This window comes from Pelobates fuscus, chromosome 3 (genome assembly GCF_036172605.1).
Source record: "Pelobates fuscus isolate aPelFus1 chromosome 3, aPelFus1.pri, whole genome shotgun sequence".
In the NCBI taxonomy this organism is placed as follows: domain Eukaryota; kingdom Metazoa; phylum Chordata; class Amphibia; order Anura; family Pelobatidae; genus Pelobates; species Pelobates fuscus.
This window is the reverse complement of record NC_086319.1, coordinates 296,874,756-296,901,234: the sequence shown is the minus strand read 5'-3', so window position 1 is coordinate 296,901,234 and position 26,479 is coordinate 296,874,756. Positions and strand designations below refer to the sequence as shown.

At 44.7% G+C, this 26,479-nt stretch overlaps 1 protein-coding gene across 4 annotated transcripts in view; it reads left to right on the top strand.

Annotated features, from left to right (window-relative positions):
* Nucleotides 1-26,479, top strand: part of PIAS1 (protein inhibitor of activated STAT 1) — a 50,255-nt gene that overhangs the window by 11,979 nt on the left and 11,797 nt on the right. For all 4 annotated transcript variants that reach the window (XM_063448737.1, XM_063448738.1, XM_063448740.1 and 1 more), the window contains exons 2-6: nt 989-1,433; nt 18,704-18,788; nt 19,237-19,284; nt 22,318-22,408; nt 22,519-22,653. In XM_063448737.1, the coding sequence (XP_063304807.1) occupies nt 989-1,433; nt 18,704-18,788; nt 19,237-19,284; nt 22,318-22,408; nt 22,519-22,653 (804 nt within the window). The remainder of the gene's footprint in view (nt 1-988; nt 1,434-18,703; nt 18,789-19,236; nt 19,285-22,317; nt 22,409-22,518; nt 22,654-26,479) is intronic.

The window sequence follows — 26,479 nt, the reverse complement described above, 5'->3', positions numbered from 1 at the left end:
TGTGATCATTTCACTCCAGCCCTTTAACACTTGGATTTCAATAAACCTCCTATAGTGTAAAATTGGAATAAAGCAGCCTGTGGGGGAGGGGTGGGATCTAGTTGGAGGCAAACTGCTAGCTCCATTATAAAATCAACTTGTTTAATCCTTCAATAATGTTACATTGTTTAAAAAGTTATACTTGTGTTTCTACAAAAAGTGCCTGGGTAGCTCTGTTTTGTACAGCAGAACATGTTGGTATTTATAGGGATACTTGTGGCACCAATTCTACTTTGCTTAATGAAATTGTTTTGGTGCAAAGACCATGTCTCTGTTGTGTGTAAATGCAAAGCCTTGCTGTTGTTTTTTTACTAAGCAGGCACCACCTCCTGCATGATACCAACATACTGTCTAGCTTTAGTGCATTGGTGTTGAAACTAAGGAGCCTCAAATGTGCCACATAATTTATTGTGTGCATAATCTTTTAAATTACATGCACATTGCATACTTTTATCATGGGTACTACTAAATAAACTGTGTACAGTGAACTTGTAATGTGCACAAAATACCAGGCTTGCAGCATGAATGTGCCATCTGGGCCTCCATAGTACCCAAATTCAATCACCAAAGATGCAAAGTGACATCTGTCTTTTTGTTCCTATATTTTTCAGCAGAACGGAAAGCTGGTGCTGTAGTTACTTTAAAGGAGAGCAGCTTCGGTTTCTCAATTCTCATAACAGACAATGTAGAGAATTGGTTGTGGACCATATCTTTATATTTATTAAGAAATTATACATTTGCTTGCACATTGTACACATGAAAATATGTGCTATTTATTGTGTATACTATGATGAGTACTCCTTATTTTTTTTTTTTTTTTTTTAACTATATGTCTGAACCAGTGTAGTATACATTTAATTCAGGCAGTCAGAAGAATAATTGCTTCTTGTCTGTTGACCAAAACCACATCTTAATGTACTCTCTTCCCCATCCCCTTTTCTTTGCACAGCAAATGGTTATGAGTCTTCGAGTTTCTGAATTGCAAGTACTTCTTGGTTACGCCGGACGCAACAAACACGGTCGCAAACACGAACTCCTCACCAAAGCCCTACATTTGTTAAAGGCTGGGTGCAGCCCTGCAGTCCAAATGAAAATAAAGGAACTTTACCGGCGACGTTTTCCTTTAAAAATCTTAACTCCTGCAGACTTTTCCCTTCCCAGTGTGCACTCCAGCACAATGCCCACCAACCTGTCTCCAACCTCCATTCCTTCGCTTTCATACGACAGTCACCCTGCATCCTCTCCGCTGCTTCCTGTTTCTCTTTTGGGACCCAAACATGAACTAGAGCTCCCACACCTCACATCCAACCTCCACCCCGTCCATCCGGACATAAAACTGCAGAAGCTGCCCTTCTATGACCTGCTGGATGAGCTTATCAAACCCACAAGTTTAGGTAAGTCAGACATCTTGGATTGCTCTACTGTATATTTATAGCCCCCATACATTTTCTGTATTGCTTTTAAACTACAGAAAGGGTTTTTATTTAATATGCTAGATGTATACCTAACACATTATATGTGAATACAAATGTTAAAAATGAGAGAACCAGTGCAACTAAGAAATCAAAATAGATTCATATATCCGTCCTAATTGTTAAATGCCTAATATGTCTAGGATCTAAATACATTTTTGATGGTGAACATAACACTATACCAACGTTGCCTCTCACCCAATGCTTACACTAACCGTATACCAACCCTAATCTTAAAGGCACAGCTTATTTTATTTGTTCTGATGAGTATAATCCTTCCCTTCAGACTTTTTGTAGTAAACACTTTTCAGAAAAAAAATGCAGTGTTTACATTACAGCCCAGGGATTACCTCCACTTGCCACTCCTTAGATGACTACTAGAGGTGCTTCCTGGGGCAGTGCTGCACAGTGTCTCCATCCTCTGCATGGAGGCACTGAACTTCTTCATAGAGATGCATTGCTTCAATTAATCTCTGAAGAGATGCTGATTGGCGAGGGCTCCCAATCCTATGGGAAAGCATTGTGATTGGTTTAGAAAATCAATTCTGATAATGTCAGCCAAGCAGGCAGATCCAGCAGCTGCAGGCTTGAATGGTGGATTTAACACTACAGGGTCGTGTGTGTTCGTTCCTTCCTGACCCTATAGTGTTCCTTTAAACTTAACCCTAAAACCGAATTAGCCGGTACCCATTGTTAATCCTTACCCTAAGTCTACAGGGAACCATAACCCTACCCTACCTTTGGTCTGTGTTTTCATAATTACACTTTGTATAATTGGCTAGGAACCAGGTGTCCTTCATAATTGCACTGAGCACCGGTCACATTGAGCTGGGGGACACTGTCGGGGTCTCCCTGAGCAACTTACAGCCCAGACAAACCACCGCTGAGCGTGATTGCTCTATCGTGGTTTTATGGTGCTAAAGGTCTCTGTGCAGTGCTGACTTCTACCGCTGCACATATATCATTGGCCACCAAAAATGGCTTCAAACGCTGCAAGCAGCTAATCAAAAAGTCTGGGGCCAGTAAAAATGATTCTAGCAGATGAGGGGTTCAACCCTTCACAGAGAAGCAATGGACTGCAAATAAGCATGTGTGGCAAAACACTGTGCTCCTTCAATCAAATACTGCCATCAGCTGCGTTTGTTTCCTAGACTGAGTTTTACTTTGTTCTGGAGCAGGAGGAAGAGACCCTAATGAACGTCCTAGCCAGTAGAGGAATAGTTAAATCTGCAATTTCCGCATAAAATGTCAGGGACTACTGCACCCAAACAACTTAATTGAGATGCAGTGGTTTGGGTGATGTTAGTTGTCCTTTTTTAAAGTCTACGAGAATGTTTTTGTATATAAATAATTTGGAAAGCTTATTAAACCGTGGCATAATGTGTAAGATAGTTTTGGTAATTTTACATTTTAGGATAATCCCTACTTAGTGGGTAGTGCGTTGTTTGTTTTTGGGGTCGTGGGAGGGGTAGTTGGTGTGTATCTCTTTCATGCTTGAGGGCGAGTCCCGCATCAGCGTTGCCATGGGTTACCATGGCAACACTCCGTGCGGCACACAGGCCGCGAGAGTTAGAAAGGTGGAGCTGAAGGGAGCTGCTGGGAAGGAAGGTAAGTAAGAGTGTGCTGGGCCCCCTCTGCACAGTCCATGCCACCGGACCACCATGGAAGAATGTCATATACAAAATAAAACTGCACCACTCCGCATCCGCTATATATACACTCCGCATCCGCTATATATACACTCCGCATCCGCTATATATACACTCCGCATCCGCTATATATACACTCCGCATCCGCTATATATACACTCCGCATCCGCTATATATACACTCCGCATCCGCTATATATACACTCCGCATCCGCTATATATACACTCCGCATCCGCTATATATACACTCCGCATCCGCTATATATACACTCCGCATCCGCTATATATACACTCCGCATCCGCTATATATACACTCCGCATCCGCTATATATACACTCCGCATCCGCTATATATACACTCCGCATCCGCTATATATACACTCCGCATCCGCTATATATACACACACTCTTGGGGAAAAAAATCTGACTGGCATGTATATTGTGCATTTATCTTTTTTTTTTTTTTTTTTTTTTTTTTTATTGTAAATCTTTCTTTTATTATGGCATATGCGTTATGGGGTACAAAAGAGAAAGAGGAGGCATTGTGGGGTAACATGAGACAATAATAGCAAGATTTTGTGCAATGCACCTCAAAGAAAGATAGCCATGGTTTTTTTTTTTTTTTGAGTATACGGTACATGAAAACAGGCTTTGCTAAACGTCAAAACAGGTTAGTAACACATGAATAACAAGATATGATCTCGATAACAAATTTAAATCTGTAGCCCTACAGTGTACAGTGTGGTTTCGCTTGTCCGGTGTGTGGGTCGTAGTAGGGGTAACGGAGCTTATCGCGCTGAACACAGCAGGGGTCCACTATGTGTATCGGCCATCAAACTGCTGGGACTAGGCCTATGAATAAATTGGGAGTCTACAAATATAGACTCGCGTGGGCATTGGACAGGTTAATAAGTACATTTTTAAACATGCTTAGTGTTTACGTAGCCTGGTATGTGCGGTTAGTGGGCAGTGGGGAACATGTCATAGCAATCGACTGGCCTACCACGCTTAAGGATAGAGCTGGTGATGCAGCAACAGGCTGATCTACGGGTAGGTTAATTATTAGGGAGCACTAGTACCTCTGGGTATGAGACAATCAAAAATGACAATATAAACACTTAAGTCCCGTTCTGTTATCTAATACGTCACTGGCAGTAGAGGAGCTGCAGCCCCCACCTTATACCATTAATACGCTTGTACAGGCTGTCCAAACCTTCGCCCGGCACGGTGTGGGTTGCGCACTGGAGCCCAGGGCCCGGTTCGGCATATCTGTGATTGTAAAGTCCCTGGAAGTGATAGAGTTCCGCATTTGTGCCAGGATTGATGGCTTCTCCGGAAAAACGTAATAGGTAAAAGTGTCAGTCGTTGTGGTGAAGTTAATGTCTCGCCTGCGGTCTGGTCTGCATAATGGCGGTCAGTTCCTAGGTGAGGTTGATCTTTTCAGCCAATGCCGGTCCTGGGTGATGGGTTGGAGGGCTGTGTTGTTGAGCAGGTCGAACGCCCTGACTTGGCTGTGCTGGCTAGATGGGGTATATGTCCCGACAGCAGAGTGGCTGAGGGATCTGTCCGGCCCCAAGGGGCTATAGTGCGCTGCTCCCATGTCGGAGCCTTCTTCCGGCCCCAGGCCTTTGTGGAGGGCTGCATCTGTGTACCACAGGCTCGGTGGCTTCGTGAGTCCGAGGCTTTCCCGTATCGGGAGCAGTGAGAGACCCGGGTGGACATCCGCCGCCAGCGGCGGGCGGTCTTCCTGCGAGGTGGGCGATGCTGTGGAGGTTTCCTCCTTTGGGCCCTCAGCCTGGGAAGGTAAGTAGGAGCGGTATGAGTAGCAGTTGTGCCCAGGAGCAGTCGCTCCGTCTCCGGCCCAGCGCTTGAAGTGGGGGCGCTGCGTTGTGCTACCGGAGGCCTCGTTGATTTGGGCCTATTCAAGTGTGCCGGTTGTCGCTGTGGGTCGGGCGGTAGGTGGCATGAAGGATGGTTAGAGGTTAGTGGTAGCGGTGTCCTCTGTCTCATTCTGTGCTCAAGCTTGAGCCAGAAGTTTGCGAATATGAGTTCCAGGCTTGACAGGGGGGCTTGTTGTACCTCGTGTCCGCTCGCTGGTCGTGCGTTCTCCGCCATCTTGGATGGACCCTGCGGCCCTCTGCTATGTTCCTCGCTTGTCAGATCGTTTTTCCTGTCGCTTAGGTCGACCGAGATTACCCCCGCCGGTCCGGGGGGGGGGTTACAGGGCTGCTGTGTGCTGCGGGTATCCTCCATGCGCCTCCAGGCTGAGGGAGCGGCCGCCTCCCCCGCCCGTCGCGCACCAGGCCGCAGTGCCTGTCTCGGTTCCGGCAGATCCCCATCGGGTTTCCGGGTGGCCCATCTCGTGCCCCCCGGTGTGGGTGGCAGGAGGGTGTCTAGGGATGCCGCTTGATTTGCCTGTGGGGGCCCGATTTTCGCCTTTTCGCCGAGTGTGTGCGGGAGCTCGAGGAAAACACGTCTCGCCGCCATGCTTGTCAGGCCCCGCCCCCTTGTGCATTTATCTTAATAAAAAAATTTGCAGGAAATAAATAATAAACCTGTTCAGTTAACAGTAGATTTGTGTAGAAATAGTTGAATTTTTTTTAAAAATGGTAAATGTACAGAGTATCGGTATCTGCTCTAAAAAAAAAAAAATCAATGTTGGTTGATCCCTACTAGGGACTTGGGAAATATTTTTTCCTTGGACATGCACTGTAAATTTATTTCTTGTCCTGATGAAAGCTCCATGCGGGGGCTGAAAAGTTGACTTTTATATGGATTAAATAAAAGTTAAATTTTATTTGAAAACTATCACAAAGACCTTGGAGTGCGGTCCTTTCTAATTTATTTATTTATATATATATATATATATCTCCCCTTCTCTTCTGGTCTTTTTCACACAGCAGTTAGCAATGCTGGGCATTTGCAGGTATCAAAGACGTTGTGGGTATATTTTTGTGAGATTTTGGCTTTATGCATTCTCTCGATTACAAAAAAAATGGGAAAAATCTATTGTAGCCTTATGTATTTGACAGCCCATTGGCTATACATGCCAAAATGCTGTAGAGGGGGGGTAATAACTGCCAGATGGTTATGCTCTAGTCTAGAACACCGCTTTCATTCCACTTGCACTGTAATAGTTAATTCAGTGTACAGAGTCTGGGTTTTTATTTATTTTTGTTTTTCCCTCCCCCTTTTCAGAATACAATTTGTACCGAACATGTAGTTGGACCTGCTCATGAGTGATAACCTGGCTGAAATAAATCACTTATCATAAACTGTTTGTATGTAGGTTGTGGGGGTTGGGGGGCAGGGGGAGGTGCAGTCTGCGTATCCATGGCAACAGATTAAGTCAGTCCAATTTGCCCATCCTGACCAATCTACAGATTTCTTTCGAGCTTGGTCATGTGCTCCAGAGGTTTGCTGAAAAGAAAATGAATGATTGGCTAGTGCCAATTTATTTATATTGCCACAAATGAGTGCCCTTTTATTTATTTTTGTCATTTGTGTATATGACAGAAGTTGCATAAATATACTGAGATGTTGAGTGCAGAACCCTTTTGAATTTTGAGTGTGTAATTGTTTTTTTGTGTGTTTTTTTTTGCAAATCTCTCCTGTAATAACTTGCCATCCGAAAAGAGTGGTTATTGAAGTCATATTTTCATTCAGTATATTGAATCCCACTGCAGTTTATATCTATAAGTGTTGAGTCCTGATATGATGCAGTTAAATCTACCCACACACTCTCCATGATATTTTAGATGAATCTGTTCTCCTTTTTGTAAAACATTATTGGAGATAGAAGGGTTCATATCTGGCCCCCTAAATAGTCTGATGCTGACCATGGCCATTCATCCCAGAATAGTGAAGTATATTTGAATCCTGGACATGCTTCCCTATGTCCAGTTTGCTTGTGACCTGACTCACATCATGGCAATGATCCTGCCCAAATCAGGAGGGGGGTTGTTATGTAGTGATGTTTGAATGGGCGTACAGATGTTCTTCTGGTAGTGTGGATCTATGAGACATTTGAGACAACTGTGCCAGTGACTCCTAGATAAAGTTACTTTAAGACCCTGGTAACTAGTGTTGGCATACACAATAAAATAGCTCTGTATCAAAATAACTGAAGCAATGACACAGTACTTGAAGGGTGTTTTATACTATGACAGCAGAAAGCTGATCCATAATGGAGGGCAGGTTATGTTTATGACCAAACACCTACACATTCTCATCCATACACTTACTTAGCGATGTAGTCATAGCTGGGTGTTTTCTTGTTTGTGAGGTTTTAATTGCACCCATTGTGTTTATGTAATTTTATTATTTGCTGAAAATATTTGAGTCCATTCTCTGCATGGTGGGGGATGGGTGCCTTCTGCAGTCTTGACAAGGCATTTCCTGGGGGAGGGTAGAGGGGGGGAGGTTGCGGTTGTCATGTAGGATGGGGATTTCTTTAGCAAGAGTGCAGAGGTTGGTGGCCCCAGGAGGCCTCTAGAGGGAGGGGCCACATCCTTTATTACCAGCAGATTCTATTTTTAGCAGTGCATGCTATTGATTGTCTCCAAAGAACAGCTACTCCAATTCCAACCCCTTATGTTTTTTTTTTGTTTGTTTTTTTACATTTATATTAATGACATTTAGTTCACAGAGGGGATTGGAGACTAGTGCATTCTGCTCAGCCCTTTTACATTTAATGTGTATATTCTCCTATTTCACGTTCCTAATTTTGGTCCTATTCATTGCTTCATTTGCATCTGTCAACATAATTTTTAGTTTCGGTTATTTATTTAAGGTCATTGTATAATTGTAAAGTGCAAAATGGTGGCAATATATAAACTCTAATATTACAACTATGGAAAGGTTAGGGAATGAATTGAGCCAAACTCATATTTTGCTTAGTGATCCTGTATATGGGAAATAATGTGTTTACAGCTTCTCCGGCATTGCATATCTCACATATTGAGAAACAAACCTGTTGCTGATATTGGCTTGTATTTTGTAATTTGGCTGGCATATCATCTATTTTGATAGCTTTGTCCATTCCATTGTTAGACCTGTGAGCTTGCATCCCATTTGCAAATTAACCCTATGCTGTATGTAGCAGCACATGGGTCAAGAGAATTGCATTTGCAAATCATTCAAAATGCAAAAGCACTAAACATATGATGGTGTATATTTGTGAGTTGTTGTATGTTTCTCCCCCCTTTTGTATTCATTTTCCCTTTTACTAATGTTACTGTTGTGGTTCTACAGTGGGCTCATAGCTATGGAGAAACCGGGAGAAAAGAGACTGCAAATATTATAACCGTATTAAATCGTGTGTGTGTGTGTATATACATGAGCGAAAAATACAAGAGGAGTTGTATATTTAGACCTTTTTTGATTGTAGTACCTCACTGTATAGATTATTTTGCCTTTTGGAATCGTATCCGGATTACATTTGATTTTGGTGTGTTATTGGGTACATGTGTGTTTTCTCAAGAACCTTTTCAATCATGAGATTGGTAATATTGTTCTTATGTAATCTTCATGAAATTCTTAATGAGAGCCATATCTCCTTATGCTATCTAAACTTTACCACAGGTTCACCTGGTGATCTTTAGTACTTCTGGGAGTTAATCTGCCAGTTTAACACCTATCTGGGCATCTTTTGTTTTAGTTCATAGACCGTAAGCTTGTTTGAGCAGGGTCCTCTTTAACCTATTGTTCCTGTAAATGTTTTTTATTTTTTTATATTCTTTTTAATATTGTCCTATTTTATAGTTAAATCCCCCCCTCATATAATATTGTAAAGGGCTACGGAATCTGTTAGTGCTATATAAATGCCAATAATAATAGGATAAATCCTACCTCTTGTCCCTTTAGCCTGATGACTAATTGAGCAGTGCAAAGGATACACTATCCGTTTTACCCTTGACAGGGCTCACATTTTTCACTAGCCAATGGCAGTGAATGTGACTTTTTTTTTTGTTTTTGTTTTTTTGTCCTCTCCTGCAACTGCGTGAACAAACCCCACAAGAAATTCACAGGTTTCACCCAGATACACCCCCACTCTGTTGGCGCTGCGGAGGAGGAGACGTGGATATAGGCCACATGTGGTGGCACTGTGGGAATCCAAGACCCTTCTGGGAAATGGTCAACCTGTATGCTGCCATGTGAAATAGACACAATGCTACTTCTTAACAGATATGCCCCTACAGAAATTTAAATACTCCCTCCTATTCTTTATGTTAGCGGCGTCAAAATTTGTAATGGCGATTAAATGGAAATCTACATTTCGTATAGGGTACAGAGAAGGTGCTGCCAAGTGGAACACTTTCGGGCTCTGAAGAAAGTCAGGTGGGCATTGTTAGGGAGGATTTCACGGTATACCGACATCTGGAAATCGTGGGTCACACACATTGGAGGGAAGCAAGGGGAACGCCTGACTTAAAATGAGATTGCTTATCTGACTATATGCCCTCTTACCAGCTAGATAATAAGAGTTTGTCTCCCATAGCACAAATGCAAGATCACGAGAGATTTGTATTCAGGGCTGTATGATCCGTTATAGTCTGCTAATCTGTCCGTTACATCTACGAATGGTATTGCTTTCTTGCACAAATGTGAGATAACGCTATGTCAATCATCAAATGTTTATATTTCTTTTCTCCTTCTTGTTCTTGCTCCCATGCTTACAGGACATGTATCACTGTTCACAGCCATAATAGTTTTATTGTTCTTTCATGAAAACATGTCTTCTCCGATACAATGTATTGCTTTCTTTCAATGTTTTACTTGTATCATTTATCACTCCCACTTATGAACAATTTTGCTTGTTAACATTCTGATATAGCCCTAATTGACACGCCTTTTCGTAAATTGAGTTAACGTTCCTTTAAAGGACCACTATAGTGCCAGGAAAAAAACAAAACTAGTTTTCCTGGCACTATAGTATTAATAGGTCCCCCCCTCCCGCCGGGCTCTAGGGGGAGGAAGAGGTTAAACGCTTACCTTTTTCCAGTGCAGGGCTCCCTTTGGTGCTGGGGACTCTCCTCCTCCTTCGGATGTCATCGGCTGAAATGCGCATGCGCGGCAAGAGCCGTGCGTGCATTCAGTCAGTCCATAGGGAAGCATTCTCAATGCTTTCCTATGGACGCTGGCGTCTTCTCACTGTGATTTTCAAAGTGGGAAGCGCCTCTAGCGGCTGTCAATGAGACAGCCACTAGAGGCTGGATTTACCCATATGTAAACATAGAAGTTTCTCTGAAACTGTTATGGTTGCAGCTGCAGGGTTAACCCTAGATGGACCTGGCACCCAGACCACCTAATTGAGCTCAAGTGGTCTGGGTGCATATAGTGGTCCTTTAATCCAGCAGCAAGAAGGTTCCTTGGTGCATCTCAACACTATGGAGACCCATTTCTTTTTGTCTTGACTCTGGCAAGTCTCATGAATTTTGTATGCAAAATCAGAGTAAGCAGGAAAAAGAGTAATATGAGAAGATAGTCCTGCCTTTACAGCAGACTATAGACAGAGTATGATTACTTTTTATTTTATTTTTTTAAATGTATTTGCTGCAAACTTTATATTAAGATAAATGCTTATTCTGTGTTCATTTTAATACTCTGGCAGCAATAATTCACCAACTCCTTATTGATATCTGCTAATTGTACACTTTCTGTGAAATGGCTAGTTGGGCATCATACGTTTACTTATGCCCGTCTTTTCTCTCCTCCTTTTCATGATTTGAGATGGACACAAAAAAATTGAGTAAATCCTTGCACTCACGCTTAAAATCCTACTGATATCCAGTGGTATAATTTGCCGGGTGCCCGTCCATTAGGGGTTCTTTGATGAATATAGGTGTAGAAATTAGACTGCACTCATGGACTTAGAATATGAAAAAAAAAAGTATATTTTATTCCATTGAACAAGAAATCAACGTTTCGGTCCGCACAGGGACCTTCCTCAGGATGAAGTGACATCCGCAAAGATCACATCATCCTGAGGAAGGTCCCTGTGCGGACCGAAACGTCGATTTTCTTGTTCAATGGAATAAAATATACTTTTTTTTTTTCATATTCTAAGTCCGTGCGTGCAGTCTAATTTACACGCGCACGCACACACGCACTGCACTCTTACACGCACGCACGCGCTGCACTCTTACACGCACGCACGCGCTGCACTCTTACACGCACGCACGCGCTGCACTCTTACACGCACGCGCTGCACTCTTACACGCACGCGCTGCACTCTTACACGCACGCACGCGCTGCACTCTTACACGCACGCACGCGCTGCACTCTTACACGCGCGCGCGCGCTGCACTCTTGCACGCGCGCGCGCGCTGCACTCTTGCACGCGCGCGCGCGCTGCACTCTTGCACGCGCGCGCGCGCTGCACTCTTGCACGCGCGCGCGCTGCACTCTTGCACGCGCGCGCGCGCTGCACTCTTGCACGCGCGCGCGCTGCACTCTTGCGCGCGCGCGCTGCACTCTTGCGCGCGCGCGCTGCACTCTTGCGCGCGCGCGCTGCACTCTTGCGCGCGCGCGCTGCACTCTTGCGCGCGCGCGCTGCACTCTTGCACGCGCGCGCTGCACTCTTGCACGCGCGCGCTGCACTCTTGCACGCGCGCGCTGCACTCTTGCACGCGCGCGCTGCACTCTTGCACGCGCGCGCTGCACTCTTGCACGCGCGCTGCACTCTTGCACGCGCGCGCTGCACTCTTGCACGCGCGCGCTGCACTCTTGCACGCGCGCGCTGCACTCTTGCACGCGCGCGCTGCACTCTTGCGCGCGCTGCACTCTTGCGCGCGCTGCACTCTTGCGCGCGCTGCACTCTTGCGCGCGCTGCACTCTTGCGCGCGCTGCACTCTTGCGCGCGCGCTGCACTCTTGCGCGCGCGCTGCACTCTTGCGCGCGCGCTGCACTCTTGCGCGCGCGCTGCACTCTTGCGCGCGCGCTGCACTCTTGCGCGCGCGCGCTGCACTCTTGCGCTCGCGCTGCACGCACGCGCGCGCTGCACTCTTGCACGCACGCGCGCGCTGCACTCTTGCACGCACGCGCGCGCTGCACTCTTGCACGCGCGCGCTGCACTCTTGCACGCGCGCGCTGCACTCTTGCACGCGCGCGCTGCACTCTTGCGCGCGCGCGCGCTGCACTCTTGCGCGCGCGCGCGCTGCACTCTTGCGCGCGCGCGCGCTGCACTCTTGCGCGCGCGCGCGCGCTGCACTCTTGCGCGCGCGCGCGCGCTGCACTCTTGCGCGCGCGCGCGCTGCACTCTTGCGCGCGCGCGCTGCACTCTTGCGCGCGCGCGCGCTGCACTCTTGCGCGCGCGCTGCACTCTTGCGCGCGCGCTGCACTCTTGCGCGCGCTGCACTCTTGCGCGCGCGCGCTGCACTCTTGCGCGCGCGCGCTGCACTCTTGCGCGCGCGCGCGCTGCACTCTTGCGCGCGCGCGCGCTGCACTCTTGCGCGCGCGCGCGCTGCACTCTTGCGCGCGCGCGCGCTGCACTCTTGCGCGCGCGCGCGCTGCACTCTTGCGCGCGCTGCACTCGCGCGCGCGTTGCACACGCGCGCGTTGCACTCGCGCGCGCGCGCTGCACTCTTGCGCGCGCTGCACTCTTGCGCGCGCGCTGCACTCGCGCGCACTGCACTCGCGCGCACTGCACTCGCGCGCTCGCGCACTGCACTCTTGCGCGCTCGCGCACTGCACTCTTGCGCGCGCGCGCGCACTGCACTCGCGCGCGCGCGCACTGCACTCGCGCGCGCGCGCACTGCACTCTTGCGCGCGCGCGCACTGCACTCTTGCGCGCGCGCGCACTGCACTCTTGCGCGCGCGCACTGCACTCTTGCGCGCGCGCACTGCACTCTTGCGCGCGCGCACTGCACTCTTGCGCGCGCGCACTGCACTCTTGCGCGCGCGCACTGCACTCTTGCGCGCGCGCACTGCACTCTTGCGCGCGCGCACTGCACTCTTGCGCGCGCGCGCGCACTGCACTCTTGCGCACACATTGTACAAAAATATTCAATACATATAATTTTTTTAGAATCTAATTTTATTTAGAAATTTACCAGTAGCTGCTGCATTTCCCACCCTAGTCTTCTACTCGAGTCAATAAGTTTTCCCCGTTTTTTTGGGTAAAATTAGGGGCCTCGGCTTATATTCGGGTCGGCTTATACTCGAGTAATAGGCAAGCCCCATATTTTTTTTAAATTTTTTTTTTTTAACACCATCTTTGGAATAATAGTGTTAACTTTGTGTATAATCTTATATTTAGAAAATATGAGTCGAGAAAGCCGCATAAAATGTCCCCTGTGATACAAGCATGCCAATTGGATTCCAGCTCTGGAACATTGTGTGAAGTACATTATGTTATCATTAGTACAACAAAGGCAAGTCAATTGGTATTGCCAAGACCTGAGCTTCTTAATCTAAAAATCCTTTCAAAGTACAAGCAGGGACTGTATCTATGTCAGTGAAGCTCAGGGCATCTTGTGGCCTAAACGTGTTCTCATGCTTTTGCAGTCTGGTTTCTTTTGAAACTCACAAAATTGAGTTACATTGGGGCCGTGCATGCCCACCTGCAAACTTTATGCTTTATTTTTTTTCATGAAATAGAATATTCAGCCTGTACACACATCATACTAGGTCTTGCATGTATAGCTGTGGTTTTTGAAAATACCTGCAGATGCCCTAACTAACCAATCTCCCATGGCCAGTATGCTGCTGGCTGGTACTACCTGCTCAGCCATTCATATTTAATAGTAAAATGTTACAAAACTTATTCATCCTGCAGTAAGGCACCTCTGTCCTCCGCAGTCCATGCCACCTTGTGTCTCTTCCCAGCTGCTTTTAAAGTGGTTCAATGAGGAGGGCGTGGCCAGCTGAGCAACCGACTAGACGTGCATGTGCAGAGCTCCTGCTAAATAGACCACAAAAACGACCAAAAAGCCAAGAAAACGAGCATAATTGGAGACAAATTGCCGCTTATACCTCCAACATAAAGATGGGCCGCAAACACCGAAAGCTAACCCACACAGAGGGCTTTTGCCAGACCGATATTCGAAGGTCCTTTGATGGGCCGCGGCCCCAGGCCCGGACCAAGATGGCCCCTGACACAGCACGAGGCTCCAGTAACTCTGAAGACTCCATGGAGGAGGATGATATAGAGGCCTCGCAGACAATGAGTGGAGTACATCAGAAGGCAGAATCAGACACAGACGCATCCCCGTCCACTAAAGGGGGACATTAAACAACTCCTATTGGACCTACGGGCGGTGTGGAAAGCGGACCTCGTGGGGGTTCAGACTGAGAACCACCCTGACCCACCGTTTAGATGAGGTGGAATCCAGAGAGGAAGAAAGAGACGGCTTAATAGCAGAATCTCAAACTCAAATACATGCCATGTCCCTGCAGATCCAGAGACTTACCAACACGGTCACGTCTCTGGAGGCCAGACACCGCAGGAGAAACATCAGGCTCCGAGGCATGCCGGAGTCCGTGAACCAGGAGGCCCTGATGGACTTTGCTATCAAAGTAGCCGGAGCATTGGGGGTGCAGGCGGTAAACTGAGTATAGCCCTTGATGTCAGCATTCCGAGTCCGGAAGGCCCCCACTGCCCCTGCAGATGCCCCCAGAGACACCATCGTGATTACACGAGATATCTCGGTCAAGACAGCCCTCCTGTCCCGCTCCAGAAACCAGGACCCTGTGGCGGTGGAAAACAGCCATATAAGACTCTTTGATGACTTACCATTTTCGGTGCTAGCGGAGCGGCGCGGCGCAGATTCCAACCAATCACCAGGGTCCTCAGAGACCACGGAGTCCGGTACAGATGGGGAGCGTCCGGAACACTGGTGGTGCCCCACGGCGATTCTGTACTGTCAGCAGGGGAAGACCCAACCAAGTTTCTCAACATGCTGGGATTTCCCATCACAACGCTGCAACCATGGGGAACGGCAGGGACGACCAACCCGGTACCTAGCCAGAACGGACCAGCCCAAAGCAGGGACCAGAACCCTCCTTAATTAATCAGCGGACTGCGGTGGCCAACCTGGCTATCCATCAGGCGGTATCACACAAACACTGAATGATTGCTTGAACAGCTAGAGCCTGCTTCCCAATAACTTGCAGCATAGCCCCTCAGCCCTTGTAATAGCTCATCACTAACCAGTTCCGCAGTTCAGTTTAACAGGTATTCCCTAATGAGACAGTTTAGCCATATAAACCCTGCATATAGATCGACCTGTTGGTATCGTCCCTGCTTACACCTTCCATATAGTGAGGGCAAGCCCTAAACTGGTGGGAATATTTGCACTACAGAGTAACTCTCACTTTTATTACACAACACTCAATACAGGCAGAATAACGCCACTCAGTCACAGTTAACCTTTCAGGCAGTGTGACTCTCCACCTACTCCCCCAGACCAGACACAAAGCAGCCGAGTACTAAGGTTAATGACGGCAGCGCGCTTAGCCTGGGACCGTAACTGCAGGCATGCAGAGCAGAATATAACAATCACACTGCAGTCAGCCGGCCAAATACAGAAATCACTACCTGAGACAGGATCTCCTAGGCATCACACAATATTTGCTTTACTGTAAATAAGCTTGTTTTGCAATATAACTCCAGAAGACAACATACCTCTGGCCACTAGGCCTCTAGCGATGTGTGTGTCCCCCAGCTGGAAGCAGGCTTATAGCCCTTACTAGATAGCCGCATGCATCCTAGTATGCCCACCTACAAGCCATGATTAGGCTATCACGGCCGACCTCAATGCTCTTACCTTTTGCATACTTGATATTATTATGGGTACATATTATCTGGCCTAACTTGGGGCAGCATAATTAGACGTATAATCAGAAATGTTAGCTTGAAACGTTTTCATTGTGTAGTAAGTTTAGAAAGATTTTAGTTTACAATTGTGCAATTACTCCATACGATGTGTATATATATATATATCTAACAAGCATTTACCTTACTTTATGCATTGACATTAATCGGCACGTAAAATGTCTGAAAATTTCGCTTATTTTCATCTTTAGTTTCTTTTAAAAAAATGTGCACAGTTATCTCCATGCCATGTTGTATACTGTTATCCAATGGTTTCCTGCAACTGTTGTGGTTCAGCAAGCCAAACTGTTGTTTCATGCACTAACAAGAATAAAAAATAAAAAAAAGTCAATGAGAAGGCTTACTTGATATTTTCTATACTCCCAAAGAAAACATGCAATAAGAACTGCATGTATGGTTTTTTTTTTTTTTTTTCCCTTTGGGGTTCAATTTTGTAACTGATCACCTGGCACCCCGACTGGGTACCTCCATAACGGATGCTCCTAGTGCTCACCAAGGACCATCAGCACCGGACACCATAAACACTGCAGACCCCACGAACCGCTGCAGCTTGTTTGGGGTCTTGCCATCTCCTACCCACCCCGGACCTATGACAAGGCTCCAGGTTCCAGTGGGTGAACCTCTCTTCCTCCCGAGAGCGAAGCAGGAACAGCTCTTACAAGAGCTAGTGATTATTCAAGGGAGTATGAAGTGCAAAGAGCAATCTTTGCTTGTAGCAGTTTCCCCCAATAAGAGACAGGACTCTAGATTGAGGGTGAAGTAGAACAGAAGGTTTAATGATACAGGCTAGATTTTTATTTACAATTTTCCCAACACGGTTGACGCCCAGCTGGACCTTGTTGGGCACCAGACCTAAAACATACAGGCCAATCAGCAACAGTGTGATCATGAATAACACTCCCACATACTGTACACAATCCCTCACCTCTGCCTGTGATATAATTACTGAAGACAAAAGACTAACTCAATTAACTTAGAAAATAACATACATTTTTAAAATATGACACAAGTACCCCAAAATTACACATTCCCATGAAGTTATATCCCCTGATAGCTCTGATCTGGGTGAACAAAATATCCAAAAACCGTCCAGATCAGAGCAGGCGTTCAGGAAATTCCTGGAAGTCATATTTGACCGACCGCAAGCATGACTTCATGCCCAAAACCGTTCCAGAGAATTAGGCTATGCGGCCGGTCTATTTTTAATGTATAAGTTTAGTGCAAATAGTCAAACGTGAACTGTTCGTGCACATAGTCAATGTTAAAATTGCCGTTCGAATTGACGAACACTGTTCAACTCCCGCTGTGTCGAAGTCCCGGAGAAGGTAAAGTTTCAGCGGTGTTCGTGCTGTCGCGAGTCCGATTTGAATTTCATGAACTCGATGACAAAACACAGCTGACCTCGTTCAACTAAATAAAATGGCTGCCACCACGTGTTCGAATGGCGACTACGTCGACACTTCGGCTGTTTCTGAAGTGCCACTTCGAAAGTGTAAATCTGTTCCAACAGTATTTAAGGAGGCAGAAACAGTGCCTTAAAACCAAATAAGTCACAGGGACCATAATCCCAAGGTAAAAGGATGGCCAGGAGTCCTCTCCAAAATCCAGTGGCGAAGTGGCTTTTGCCACAAATTTATTTTTGTAGGTTTCTTTTAGGGGTTTTTCAATAATTATTATGCAATTTGGGTGCAATGATACTCTGTCTGCTTTAGCTTTTTGAATGGCACTTAGTGTAATGAAAGCATGCACCTATTTTGATACCACAAGTGTCTTCTGGGAAGCACATTTTATCATCAAACTGCTCAAATAATTTGAAATAGCCAATGTTATAGTTGTGTAAGTGTATTTGTGGGAGGTTGTTGTTTTGCTTACAGTGAACTATAATATTACATAAATATCACAGTATGTTTTACCCGCTGACCGGGTTTTTTTTTTTTTAATTATTAAAGTCTACATTTTTCTCCCTCCATTATTTTAGTTAAAGGTAAATTCCAGGTGCCTTCAATATGTTTAGGTATTCTATATATGCTTTAAAAATAAGTAAAAAGAACAAGTTATATTATACTGCTTTAAGTACTTAAAAGATGATAGAATATATAAAAGACAAGTTTTCAAAATGAGTTGAGTGAGAGGTGTGAGTGGCATAGTCAGGAAGGGATATAGAGAAAAGGGGCATGACTGGGCTGATTAAGTGGGCATGCAAAAAGATGGCATTGGTGGGCAGACAAAGGTGTGTGTATATATAGAAAGGAGACCTGCAAGGTGATGGCAAGATCCTGGAAAGGTGACGTGAAGGGGCATGGGGTACATGCACACTAATGTACTTGCACTGGTCAAGGAAAGTTCCACGGTGCCTCTGAGCGTATGACACCAGGAAACTAAATCAATGGAGCAGAACCTTAAAAAATCAGGACTGTCCCACTAAAATTAGGGTTTTGCAGTTAGTTGGATCTTTATCTCTGTAGGTAGATATATAGCAATCATAAGGCACACCCAAAAGGGGAAACCCTTGAATGCCAAACTATTGGTGTCAGGACAAGGATTCCTATTCAATGAAAATGGTCTGTTATATCAGGGATGGCCAAAATTGTTATCGGTGAACTGGTTCAGAGTTCCTCATGTCATTATTGTATCTTAATGGGAGGTGTTTTTTGTTTAAATTCTCCTTGAGTTCTCAATGTTCTGACCTGTTGCCCTTTTGTCTCTGCAGCCTCTGATAACAGCCAGCGCTTTCAAGAAACATGCTTTGCATTTGCATTAACCCCGCAACAAGTTCAGCAAATCAGCAGCTCCATGTAAGTCTGTTTCTCCATCACCCTCCTAAAGCTCCTCTATCCCTCGCCACTCCTCACTTGGCAGTAGTACATGTCCTAATAGAATCAGTGTGCTGAATGAAGACTAGAGTTACATCTGAGACTTCAAGGGATTTAAGCGTTGTTTTGATAGATTTGACTGTTATTTATATATTTTTCATGGCCGTACCAATGTTTTCTCCATTGTTTTTTAACACTTCGGGGATCTGGAGTAAAATAATGCCATTCTGTCCCTATATCGGTAGCGAATTCTGGTCCGATCATATGGGCAAGACTCTCAATAATGTATATCAGCCTACCTAAAATTTGTCATAGATCCTCTGATATCCCCTTCGTTAGTTGTAAAGTTGTTTACATGTACTTCATGGGTATTCTGGTTAACCAACTAATTCTCAAATTTAGTAAAATGTGTTTTTTCTTCTATTTCCAGGGATATCTCTGGGACAAAGTGTGACTTCACAGTACAAGTACAGCTTAGGTGAGTGCTATAGAATTAGCAGTAATGGGCAAGTTGTACTAATGTCTCACAAAGTGACATATGCTAAAAAAAATTTAAAGGAATGTGCTGTGGTGCCTATGGTACCTGGAGTGTGTTAACCCCCCATTTATCCTTGATGCTATGCAAGGAATCTTATCTGATGTTGAATAGAGTAAAGATTATGCTGACTGAAAATATTCTGATAAAGTATCCAAAAATCCACTATTTTATTTTTTTGCTTGCACTCCTCAGAATCGACTGGTCCACCTTCTCCAGTTAACTGTGTGGTCAGTAGGATTCTTTACTCCCAGTTCTACGATCCAGTGACCCAGTATGAGGATTAAGTGCAGAGAGACAAACGTGCAAAATCTTTGCTTTAAAGTGCTTTATAATCCTAAAATGTAGTCCAATTATAGTGTATCATCTCTGAAAAGCAGTCAATTTCTGACTGGCCACAAGATGCCAGTGTTTCAGAAAGAATATTGCACTGGGAACCAGATCCATTGTGTCTCATTTACAAGACTTTCTATATGGTACATCAATTCCTTATCGTATACAAATCCCCACTCTTAAGGAATATATATACTGTATTCTCTTCAGTATGTTGTTGAACCTGTAACTATAACCTTAAAACATGTACTCATTAACACTTACATGCAAAATGAATTTATTTATTCACTAAGGTAATATAAATATGTATTTCAATGCGATCATAATTTAACAAATATGATGTAAGATTTCAATCATCCCTGAGGTATCCATTTTGCTGTTCCTGCCTTTCTGCTGTAAAGGTGTAGTCGTCCCTGTTGCCATTTAGTTTACAACACTTTTTTGAAAGAATATTAATTTGTATTGCTACAAACAGTTGTGTAGGCCAGTGGTTCCCAAACTGTGGGCACACAGGGGAGCCGCAAGTTATTTTCCCGGTGCTCTGATGATAGCACCGGGAACTGTGCTCTTCCTTGCCGGCTCTGCATGACCGGAGGGGAGATCAGAGATCTCCCTCTCCGGCCCGCTAGCACTTTGCTGACTGCTGGCAGGGGAGGGAGAGATGATCCGGTGGAGCTCTAACCCGAGGCTGCTAGAGTTCACTGTCACCACCAGGGATTGCAGGAAATGTCTCCCCTCCCAAAGTAAGCAGGGAGGGGGGGACGTCATTCTTTTATTTTCACACACACACACACTACAGCCCCTATCCCGGAAGACAACAGGTAAGTTGTCAAACTGTTCTCAAACAGTTTGACTACTTACCCTGGGAGGGCACTACTGGCACCATAACCACTACAACATAATGTAGTGGTTATTGTGCCTGGAGTGATTTTTTTTTTTTTTTTTTTTTATCTACCAGTGCCACTCCCAAGATTAGGGTACAGTATATGCTGCAGCGCTGTTCATATATACAACCTAGAAAATTGTTTTGACTTTGGGTGCCTTGGAAAAATATTACATATAGTTATATAGCTGAAAAGAGATTTGTGTCCATCAAATTCAGCCTTACTCACATTTGGTTTTTGCTATTGATCCAAAAGAAGGCAAAATAAACCAGTTTGGAGTAGTTGCAACAAACTAGGAAATACATTTCCTTCTTGACGCCAGAATGGCAGTCAGATTAATCCTTGGATCAAGCAACTATTACCCTACATTGAAAGATTATATCCTTGAATATTCTGTTTTTGCAAGTATGCATCTAGTTGCTGTTTGAACATCTGTATGGACTCTGATAAAACCACTTCTTCAGGCAGAGAATACCACATCCTGATTGTTCTTACAGTAAAAAAAAAAACTTTTCTTTGCCTTAGACGAAATCTTCTTTCTTCCAGTCTAAGCGCATGACCTCGTGTCCTATGTAAAGTCCGGTTTGTGATAAATTTCCACACAATGGTTTGTATTGGGCCCTGAATATATTTGTATAATATTATCATATCCCCTCTCAGGCGGCGTTTTTCTAAACTAAATAGGTTTAAATTTGTTAACCTTTCTTCATAGCTGATATGTTCCATTCCTTTTATTGATTTTGTAGCCCGCCTCTGCACTTTTTCTAGTGCTATAATATCCTTCTTTAGAACAGTTACCCAAAATTGCACAGCATATATGTGGTCTTACCAGTGATTTATAAAGAGGCAAAATGATATTCTCATCCCGAGAATGAATGCCCCTTTTCATGCATGACAATACCTTACCGGCCTTAGCCACTGCTGATTGACATTGCACATTGTTGCATAGTTTGTTGTCTATAGCAATTCCCAAGTCCTCTTTGTGTGTTATCCCTAATATACTTCCATTAAAGGACCACACTAGTGCCAGGAAAACATACTTGTTTTCCTGGCACTATAGTGCCCTGAGGGTGCCCCCACCCTCAGGGTTCCTCTCCCGCCGGGCTCTAGGGGGAGGAAGGGGTTAATCTTGCCTCTTTCTCCAGCGCTGGGCGGGGGACTCTCCTCCTCCTTGGCTGAATGCGCATGCGCGGCACGAGCCGTGCACGCATTCAGCCAGTCTCATAGGAAAGCATTCACAATGCTTTCCTATGGACGCTGGCTTCTTCTCACTGTGAAAATCAGCCACAGCCACTAGAGGCTGGATTAACCCTTTTATAAACATAGCAGTTTCTCTGAAACTGCTATGTTTATAGAAAAAAGGGTTAAACCTAGCTGGACCAGGCACCCAGACCACTTCATTAAGCTGAAGTGGTCTGGGTGCCTATAGTGGTCCTTTAAGGGTATACGTTGCTTGTGCATTGTTTACGCTGAGGTGCATAACTTTGCATTTTTCAACATTAAATTTCATCTACCATTTGAGTGCCCAGTCTAACTAAATCCCTCTGCAGCAAGGTAATATCTTGCTCACATTGTATTATTTTACAAAGTTTTGTGTCATATTAAGGGCGCCTTGAACCTAATACGTTTGGAAACCACTGGTGTAGGCAATAACAATTTTTTTTTTTTTTTTTTTTTAAATCAGAAAATAACAAATGTTAAAATAAAATGTGTTAATCCTAAATCTCAATAACATCACAATGTCCTTGTCTATTTCCAGGTTCTGCCTTTCGGAAACCAGCTGTCCTCAAGAAGATCACTTTCCACCCAATCTGTGTGTGAAAGTGAATGGGAAGCCATGTAATCTACCAGTAAGTGAGCCCTATCGAAATATAATCAATGTTTGCCTTAAACAACAAAAATAAATCCCCTATTCCTCCATCAAACCATGGGCTCTTCTAAAGAATTGTTTCTCATACAGGGTTATCTTCCACCAACCAAAAATGGAGTTGAACCAAAGCGACCAAGCCGACCAATCAACATTACCTCACTTGTGCGACTGTCTACAACTGTTCCCAACACAATTGTGGTGTCTTGGACAGCAGAAATTGGAAGGGTAAGCATGTCCCTTGAGTTTACTTTATTTATTTTTTGTCTATAAATGTTAAGCTTATTTAATTCTTAACACATTCTCTTTGCTGAATATGAAACCTATTCATGTGCGCACATCCCTCTGATATATTCTCAGTTATAGTTATAAAACTGGACTACAGAAAAGGATTATGCGAGTTAAAGCAGTAAAATATTTAAGGAATATATAGCATTAAGCATACAAACGTGTATTTCTAATGCTATAGTTATAAACTACCAATTTAGGTTAATAAAAATAGGGGCGATGTGACTGGCCGCCTTGCACTCCGACTGAGTACCTCCGTCAATCGATGCTCCTAGCGCTCGCCGAGGACTTCCAGCACTCCAACCGACACCATCAACACTGCAGACCCCAGTTCCAGCAATGCAGCTGCGCCGGGTTTTGCCGTTCTTCCCTCACCCTGGACCCAAGGCCAGGATCCAGCTTCCAGTGGGCAGGCTTCTCTTCCTCCTGAGAGCGTAGTAGGAACAAGCAAAGCTCTTACAAGTGCTTTCCCTGGGAAGTATAGTGTGAATATAGCAATCCTCAAGAGTGTAGTTCTCCAATCCCACAAGCATGAGCCGAGACTTCATGAAGGGTTAAAGCAGGTCTGTTTGATGACAGCAAAACACTCACAATTTATGCAGTGGTTCAGGCCAGAGGCACAACCCCTGGACCAATGGTACACAAGCAAACAAAGAATACAAACCAATAAGAACACTGTAATAATGACAGACACTCCCACATACAGCAAACAATGCCTTCCTTCTGCCTCTGATGTAATTAAAATAGCTAACACGATAAACTAATTATCCACAGGCAGAAAAACACACAAGTCCAGAAAACACCCCAAAACATAAGATACCCCCATAAATCTAATATAAATATATCCCTGGATAGCCCTGATCTGGATGAAATACATATCCAAAAATCCCCTAGATCAGAGCAGGGGTTCAGAAGATCCATGGACGTCTCTTTTTGACCGACCGCACGCACATTTTCATGCCCAAAACCGTTCCACAGATTTGGGCTGTGTGGCCGGTCTATTCATCCCAATGTAAACGTCATTCGAATGCACGAACAGATGCCGTTCGTGAAAATAGCAATGTCAATGTGGCGTTCGAATAGTCGAACACAGTTTGAATCTATTCGAATGGTAAGGGTTTCAAAGAAGGTAAAACTTCAGCGGTGTTCGTGCCGTCAAGTAGCCGATTTCAGTTCCATGAACTCGACGGCAAAACACAGCTGACCGCGTTTGGCTGAATTAAAATGGCTGCCGCCACGTGTTTGTTTGTCGAATGGCGGCCACTTCGGCACTTCAGCTGCATCCGAAGTGCCAATTTAAAGTTGTAGAACTGCTCCAAAGTACTTAAAGGGCCAGAGAGAGTAGTTTAATGTCCAATAAGCCCAAACAGAGCTTTTGAAGGGCAATACAGTCCAGGGGCCTTAATCGCAGGGCAAGAGGCTGGCAAGCAGGCCCCTCCAAACACAAGTAGCGAGGTCACTTTCGCCACAGGCGACTTACCCCGTGAATATGTACAAATATATAGGGGAAATATATCCAGTACATGAAAGACAAAAAAAGACACTATATAGTGCAGATGGTAATTGCAATAGTATAGTCTATCCTTAAGTGGTCAGTTCATTCACATGCAATGTAGCCTATGTATATTGGCTTCGTAAGACTTGCAGTTATTCTCTTAGGGCAGCATCACATCTCTCCTTCGATGGAAAGTATCCTCCCAAAACAGAGAGAAGAATAGGACCACCAATGTGTAAAATTACCAGTATAAAATCAATGGTGGGTATTGAGCTCACCTTTTACAAAGCCTAAGTCATGGCTCTGAAGTATGTAGGTATAGTGCCACTATACGGGAGTGCAGAATTATTAGGCAAGTTGTATTTTTGAGGATTAATTTTATTATTGAACAACAACCATGTTCTCAATGAACCCAAAAAACTCATTAATATCAAAGCTGAATATTTTTGGAAGTAGTTTTTAGTTTGTTTTTAGTTTTAGCTATTTTAGGGGGATATCTGTGTGTGCAGGTGACTATTACTGTGCATAATTATTAGGCAACTTAACAAAAAACAAATATATACCCATTTCAATTATTTATTTTTACCAGTGAAACCAATATAACATCTCAACATTCACAAATATACATTTCTGACATACAAAACAAAAACAAATCGGTGACCAATATAGCCACCTTTCTTTGCAAGGACACTCAAAAGCCTGCCATCCATGGATTCTGTCAGTGTTTTGATCTGTTCACCATCAACATTGCGTGCAGAAGCAACCACAGCCTCCCAGACACTGTTCAGACAGGTGTACTGTTTTCCCTCCTTGTAAATCTCACATTTGATGATGGACCACAGGTTCTCAATGGGGTTCAGATCAGGTGAACAAGGAGGCCATGTCATTAGATTTTCTTCTTTTATACCCTTTCTTGCCAGCCACGCTGTGGAGTACTTGGACGCGTGTGATGGAGCATTGTCCTGCATGAAAATCATGTTTTTCTTGAAGGATGCAAACTTCTTCCTGTACCACTGCTTGAAGAAGGTGTCTTCCAGAAACTGGCAGTAGGACTGGGAGTTGAGCTTGACTCCATCCTCAACCCGAAAAGGCCCCACAAGCTCATCTTTGATGATACCAGCCCAAACCAGTACTCCACCTCCACCTTGCTGGCGTCTGAGTCGGACTGGAGCTCTCTGCCCTTTACCAATCCAGCCACGGGCCCATCCATCTGGCCCATCAAGACTCTCTCATTTCATCAGTCCATAAAACCTTAGAAAAATCAGTCTTGAGATATTTCTTGGCCCAGTCTTGACGTTTCAGCTTGTGTGTCTTGTTCAGTGGTGGTCGTCTTTCAGCCTTTCTTACCTTGGCCATGTCTCTGAGTATTGCACACCTTGTGCTTTTGGGCACTCCAGTGATGTTGCAGCTCTGAAATATGGCCAAACTGGTGGCAAGTGGCATCTTGGCAGGTGCACGCTTTACTTTTCTCAGTTCATGGGCAGTTATTTTGCGCCTTGGTTTTTCCACACGCTTCTTGCGACCCTGTTGACTATTTTGAATGAAACGCTTGATTGTTCGATGATCACGCTTCAGAAGCTTTGCAATTTTAAGAGTGCTGCATCCCTCTGCAAGATATCTCACTATTTTTGACTTTTCTGAGCCTGTCAAGTCCTTCTTTTGACCCATTTTGCCAAAGGAAAGGAAGTTGCCTAATAATTATGCACACCTGATATAGGGTGTTGATGTCATTAGACCACACCCCTTCTCATTACAGAGATGCACATCACCTAATATGCTTAATTGGTAGTAGGCTTTCGAGCCTATACAGCTTGGAGTAAGACAACATGCATAAAGAGGATGATGTGGTCAAAATACTCATTTGCCTAATAATTCTGCACTCCCTGTAGAGGCAATGGCACCTTCCCCAATTAGTGCTTGTTGTGTGGGCAAGAGGGTATCCCACACTTTTGTGTAGAGCAGCTATTTTTTTTCCATGTAAAGCACTTTTTGGGGTGACACCTCCCTCTTGAATAAGAGGTTATCTTTGGTTTATTCTTTACCAATTTAGTTCACCCCCTCCGCTGGCTTTGAGGGTTTGACAGGTGAAACAGTCATGCCGCTTTGTCTCCTTGGCTGAAATGGAGACATCCAAACATTGGATGATTTAAACCAACCCAATGTTTCCCCATCGTGAAACATTGGGGGGCTAGTGGAAAAGCGTTGCAAAATGCTATGCTGTTCTATGTGAACAGCATTTGACAGAGAACCGAATCCTCAGTGCAGAAACCT